The following is a 5,880-nucleotide window of genomic DNA, read 5'->3' on the forward strand; positions in this document are numbered from 1 at the left end:
GGGGGGGGGGCTCCAGGAGGGAATGAGCAGCGGGGCTGCTGCTGACATTGCCTGTTCTGGAGGAATCATCCTATTTGCTCCGTTACTCAGCGTCAAAAAAGGTGATGGCGTCGTCCAGCGAACAATCACCTGCCACGGAAAAAACACTCCTCGATGTTAGCCTTGAACAAGGCTGCTCATCTCTGCTTCTCCTCGGGAGGGAGGAGGTCACAGGGACGGCTGGAGGAGGCGAGATCAGCGTGGCAGGGACCCAGGCATCCTTCGCAAATGTCGTGCCAGTCAAAGCTCATAATGTAGCCGGTCTGGCAGGACGGGCACAGACGGATGGTGCTGGTGCTGGACATCTTCTCTCTTCTCAAAATTACAGTGCTGGTTAGCTGAAGAAAAAATGGGAGCCGATTACCCGGTCTCACCGTAATTTATATGGACATGGGGTGAGGCCCACACAGCAGGTGGACGTGGACTAAAGTTTTTTTCAGTGCTGTGCTGCACGCGAAGGGGATAAACCCACTAGTGATAGCCTTAAGGGGCTGTGCCTATACTCATAAAATCTGGGGTTACAGTACATAACCAACGTTTTTTGCACTATAACTTAGTATTGTAGGAGAAGAAGGAAAACAATTTTTAAGCCATTTCCCAGCACTGTGTTAAAATCACAAAAACCTCTGTGTCACCCTTTTCCAGGCTTAACAATATATCTTGATGAATATCGATGATAAAACTTACGTGTCCGACACTTTGCGGTAGTTCGGGGGACAGCTCAGAGAAAGGCAGCGGTACCCTCCTTGGATGTTGTAGCAGGTCTCGGTGAGAGAGCAGTTATAGGCTCCTGTAGCACACTCATCAATATCTAAAACATACAAAGTACCACAACCTGGTGTTAGGGACTGGATTGTAGGTTAGAGGACAAAAATGTTTCCCATGAGAAATTTCAAATTGGCAAGACGAGATTTTAGGGATATAAACTTTTACAGCATGTGTAAATCTTTGCACCGCGGTGATCCGTATGGGGTGCCATTTCTACACAGTCAAAAATTAACGTCAATATTTTGGTTTAAAAAAAATAAAAGTAGTTGTTTTTTTCTAAGTCATATTTTCACCATGTTATTCATACATTTATAAATGTCATAGTTCCTAACTAAATACTTAATTTAAAAGCTAAATATTTAACTTGCAAGTTATGTATTTAGTTAGTAAACTAAATATTTAGGTGTAAATTAAATATTTAATTTACATGCTAAACATTTATTTTCAAAACTAAACATTTAATCTCTAAGTTAAACATTTAATTTCCAAAATAAAAATTTAATTTACTAACTTTAATTTTAGTTGGAAAATTAAATATTTAGTTTAGGAATGAAAAGTTTAGATTAGAAATTAAATGTTTAGTTTGGAAATTAAATATTTAGCTTGGACAATAAATATTTAGTTTGGAAATGAAATGTTTAGTTTTGAAAATAAATATTTAGCTTGGAAATTAAATATTTAATTCACACCTGAATATTTAGTTTACTAACTAATTATTTAACTTGCAAGTTATGTATTTAGTTTGTAAACTAAATATTTAGTTTGGAACTATGAGATTTATAAATGTATGAATAACATGGTGAAAATATGACTTTGAAAAAAAAAAACTATTTTTTGTTCTTATTAAAGGCTAAATAAACCAAAATATTGATGTTAATTTTGAATGTTTAACTTTACAAACGGCACCCCATAGAGCTAGACCAATACAGCCAACTCTGGGAGCAATTTTTAAAATCATTCTCGGAGCAGAGCTCGATGAGGCACTGAAGCAGCTTCATCTGTATTCATGTTCGGTGGGATCACTCGCTCACCTCGGCAGGACCGTCCGTTGGGTGACATGGTGTATCCGTATTCAGGGCAGGCACACTGGTAGCTGCCGGGAACATTCACACACTTGTAGGTGCACAGATGGCCGATGCTCTGTGCGCATTCATCAATGTCTGCATGACAAGAAAGAGAAATGTTTCTAAAATGGGTGTATGAGTTTGTTATTAATCTTCTACTTGAGGTGCGTGATCAAGGAGGCCCCACCTTCACATGTGAGCCCGTCTTCTCTGAGATAGTAACCCTTTCTGCAGTAGCACTGGTAGGAACCGTAGATGTTGGCACACTCCTGGCTGCATGGGCTGTTCAGACACTCGTTCACATCTGGATATGATTAGAGCACATTACTGTGTTAATCTCAACATATAAACAGAACGTTGTGAGATTGTTAGCACGTTTGTTGTACGAATTCTGAGTCAGCTTTCACATTATTGTTTTCCTGTTTATAGTTTCTTCAATATGGTTTTAGTACCGTAGTTAGATGTTTGCATACTTTGTACTCCTTGAACCATGACATATCAAACCATTGAGCTCACTCAGCAATAGTGTGCCAGGAATTTTTTTTTTTTGTTGTACATTTTATACTTTAATACATTATTTTCAAAAAATCCCCATAAAGGTATAATAAGATCTCTTCAGTTCCTTCACAAGTATTGCCCTCTGAAATCTACTTCAGCTTAGTCGCTCCATTTTGTTTTCTTGTGCTTCTTTGAGTTTTTAGCAGCTGTTTTGCCATGTTTAGCTTGAAGTCTCTGTTCTGCTGCTTCTAGGTTTTAGAAAACTCTGGTTCTTTTGGCTTTTAGCTACTGTTATGTAGCTATTAGCTACTATTCTGTTGGTTTGGGGTTCTAGCTAGGGTTTAATTGCTTTTAGTTTTAGCTTTTCTCATTTTTTTTTGACAATTTTAGTGAAGTCATTTAGCCCCCAGTAGTCACACGATACTTACAGAAAATGCTATTTCTCTAGTTGTATGAATGCTGACAGACAAAGATGTACTATTTTACACTCACACATGCATATTTTCCGCACACAAGTTGGCAAAAATAAAACGTGCATCAACACGCACCCATGGCCATGCGGACTGACATTAACACAAACACACCTTCGCAGCTCTTGCCATCAGCAGATAAGCGGAAACCAGAGGTGCAGGAGCAGTGGTAGGAGCCCGGGGTGTTCTCGCAAGTCTGGGCGCACAGACGGCCGGAGAAGCGCCAGCACTCATTTACATCTGAGAAGCATCATTGTCATCATCATCATCATCATCATTATAATACAGTACCTTGAAAAGAGGTATTATGAGGTATGCTTGCGTGTTTACTCCCATGTGTGCAACAGAGCATGTGCATTTTTGGTGTCCTGCACAGATGTGCATGTCTGTGCATGCGTGTGTGTGTATGCATGTGCCAATCGAAATGTGATGCAGGGGGACCATCTGTCTGCTGATAGTCTAAACACTCGAGTTGAGTGTTTTATTATGAGAGCCACGGTACGACTCTGCGAATCACGTGCACAGGGAGCAGCAGGGTAATGTGACGTGATCAGCAGTTCATTGGCTGCTGCAGGAGACAGGAGCTGAAGCTGGGAAACAACAGCAGCTTTCTCTGCTACAGAATAATAATCAGGAGGTACAGAGTGGGGGACACCAAACAAACAGGGGGTTGTATGGTAATGCATCATCGTAAAGGGAAAAAATGTCCATCGTACCTACACACGTCCTCCTCAGTGAGTCAAACTGGTAGCCTGTCTGGCACTCACAGCGATAGGAACCAGGCAGATTCTGGCACAGCTGACCCTCTCCACATTGATGCAGGCCATTCTCACATTCATTCACATCTGCAAGAGGCACGTAAAATCTGTGATGTGATGCTGCAGACGTCAAGCTCCCAGCAGCAAGGTTGCCATCTTCTCTGAGAACTTTGGTTGTTTCTATCTAATAATAAGAAAACCTGACAAAAACAAATGTCTGATTTTATTTTTTCATTTACCCTTTATTTATCCAGGCAGTCTCACTGAGCCACGAGAACTCATTTTCAAGAGAGACCTGTTTAGGGAGCAGATGGTGGGGGTTTAGGGCCTTGCTCAGGGGCCCAGAGTGGGGTGAATGAGGGTGGAGGGAGGTGTGGGTGTTTCACCTTTTCCACCCATATTTTGATGTTGACGGTACCGGGAGGTGAGCCTGTGACTTTCTGATCACAAGCCCATCTTCTAACCTCTGCGCCACCACTCCCCCACAATGATGTGAAGTAAGATGTGAAGTAAGTGGTACAAAAAGGAAAACAGCTGGAGCAAACTAAGGTTATTTGTCAAAAGCACCGGGTATAACAAGAGCATCGTAGCATTATAGAGAGGCTGTATCTCTCAGAAGTAAAGATGGGCAGAGGTCCACCAGTCTGCAAAAAACCCAGCATGTAAAAATAGTGGAATAATTTCAAAATATTAAACATTTGATTTGTTTACTGTGTTCCATTATGAATAAAATATGGGTTTGTGTGATTCGCAAATCATTACATTCTGTTTTTATTCACATTTTACTCAACGTCCCAGAGGTTGCAGCATCCGATGCTTTTATTTTATTTGTAAAACGTTCTTGTTATTATTAGACCAAAACAACCAGTGTTCTTTCAGAAAACGACAAAAGTGCTGCTCTTATTTTGGTAAACAGCATTTACTGTATTTGTGCAGCCTCAGTCAAAATGTGTAATTGATACATTGAAGCACAAATCCATCTTCTTTTGCCCGCAGATCGACTTTACATCTGCATTTAAAATGTGATTACTCATGTAGGGACGAGTCTCACCAATACATCTGGACCCATCAGGACTGGCATGATAACCCCGGCTGCATATTATCTTCCTGTTGCACATGTACGATCCCACCGTGTTGATGCAGGTAAACCCTGAACTGCACGGCGGGGTCAAAGCACCACACTCATCAATGTCTGGAATTAAGAGACGCACAGAGGCAGAGAGATAAAGGTGAAGAAAGGCAGGAGAGGAGGAGATCCCTACAGGCAGGAGAGACCAGCGGGCATCTCTTTATCCTCTCTGGAGCCGTGATATCAAAGCAAACACACATCACACAGCTGGATAACTTTGTTCTGGGAGTCTGACACTTTCTCCATTTTGTCATTTCTCCTGCACTCCCTTTTACAGTGGCGTCCGCTGCCTCAACACGCCCCAGTTCCTGCCCCTGGGGGCTAATTCCACAGCATCGGTTTGTGCTGGAGGAGGACAGACGATTGGCTTTTATCCACCTTTTTGCAACCCTTAAAAGTGACGGCTCTGATCTCCTGCCTGTGTGGCATTTTAACTCCTCCGCCGCTGCAGCCGTGCTGATTCATCCGAACGGGCATCTCGGCAAACACTGATTCATCGGAGCAAGAGGAAATACTTAAATTATCTGAAAATTATGTGTTTGGAAACAACAAACGGAACCTCTAAATGGTCCTTGTAAAAGGATTTGAATTCATCACAACAATCACGTCATCTATTTATTTCTTCAGTCTCTGTGGCGCAATTAAATCTGGAGAGAATTTCATAACTGAATGCAAACCTGAATGAACTCATGCACAAAAACAGATACTTTGTTTTGTACATAAGACATATATACTTTAAAATGTTTTAGTTATAGACAGCGGTCAGTGGTTAGAGCTATCGCCTCGCAGCAAGACGTTCGTAGGTTGACCCCGGCCTTTCTGGGTGGAGTTTGCATGTTCTCTCCGTGCTGCGTGCGTTTTCTCCAGGTACCGTATTTTCCAGCGTATAAGTCACAGGGTTTTTTTGCATAGATTTGTCAGTCCTGCAACTTATATGCCGAAGCGACTTATATTCATTTTTTTCTCCAGATTCATAACACAATGTTTGACTGACGCTTTAAATTTCTAATAACTGCAACAGTGAGTCCTCCCGTGCACGCTCACTTCACTCAGCTGGTGCAGGCAAAGGAACGCTGGAGAGCTGGCGGCTCTGGCTGCAATGGATGAATGGATGGATGGATGGATGGATGGATGGATGGATGGATGGATGGCAT

General features: G+C 41.9%; 1 protein-coding gene across 1 annotated transcript in view; it reads right to left on the reverse strand.

The window, feature by feature from the left end:
* fbln2 (fibulin 2) overlaps nt 1-5,880 on the reverse strand; it is a 41,112-nt gene that overhangs the window by 5,546 nt on the left and 29,686 nt on the right. Inside the window, exons 10-15 of the mRNA XM_037683966.1 lie at nt 4,649-4,789; nt 3,556-3,684; nt 2,954-3,079; nt 2,059-2,175; nt 1,839-1,967; nt 727-850 (exon numbers count right to left, since the gene is read on the reverse strand). Coding sequence (XP_037539894.1) covers nt 727-850; nt 1,839-1,967; nt 2,059-2,175; nt 2,954-3,079; nt 3,556-3,684; nt 4,649-4,789 — 766 coding nt within the window. The remainder of the gene's footprint in view (nt 1-726; nt 851-1,838; nt 1,968-2,058; nt 2,176-2,953; nt 3,080-3,555; nt 3,685-4,648; nt 4,790-5,880) is intronic.

Source organism: Nematolebias whitei, chromosome 11 (assembly GCF_014905685.2).
Source record: "Nematolebias whitei isolate Nwh7 chromosome 11, NemWhi1, whole genome shotgun sequence".
In the NCBI taxonomy this organism is placed as follows: Eukaryota; Metazoa; Chordata; class Actinopteri; order Cyprinodontiformes; family Rivulidae; genus Nematolebias; species Nematolebias whitei.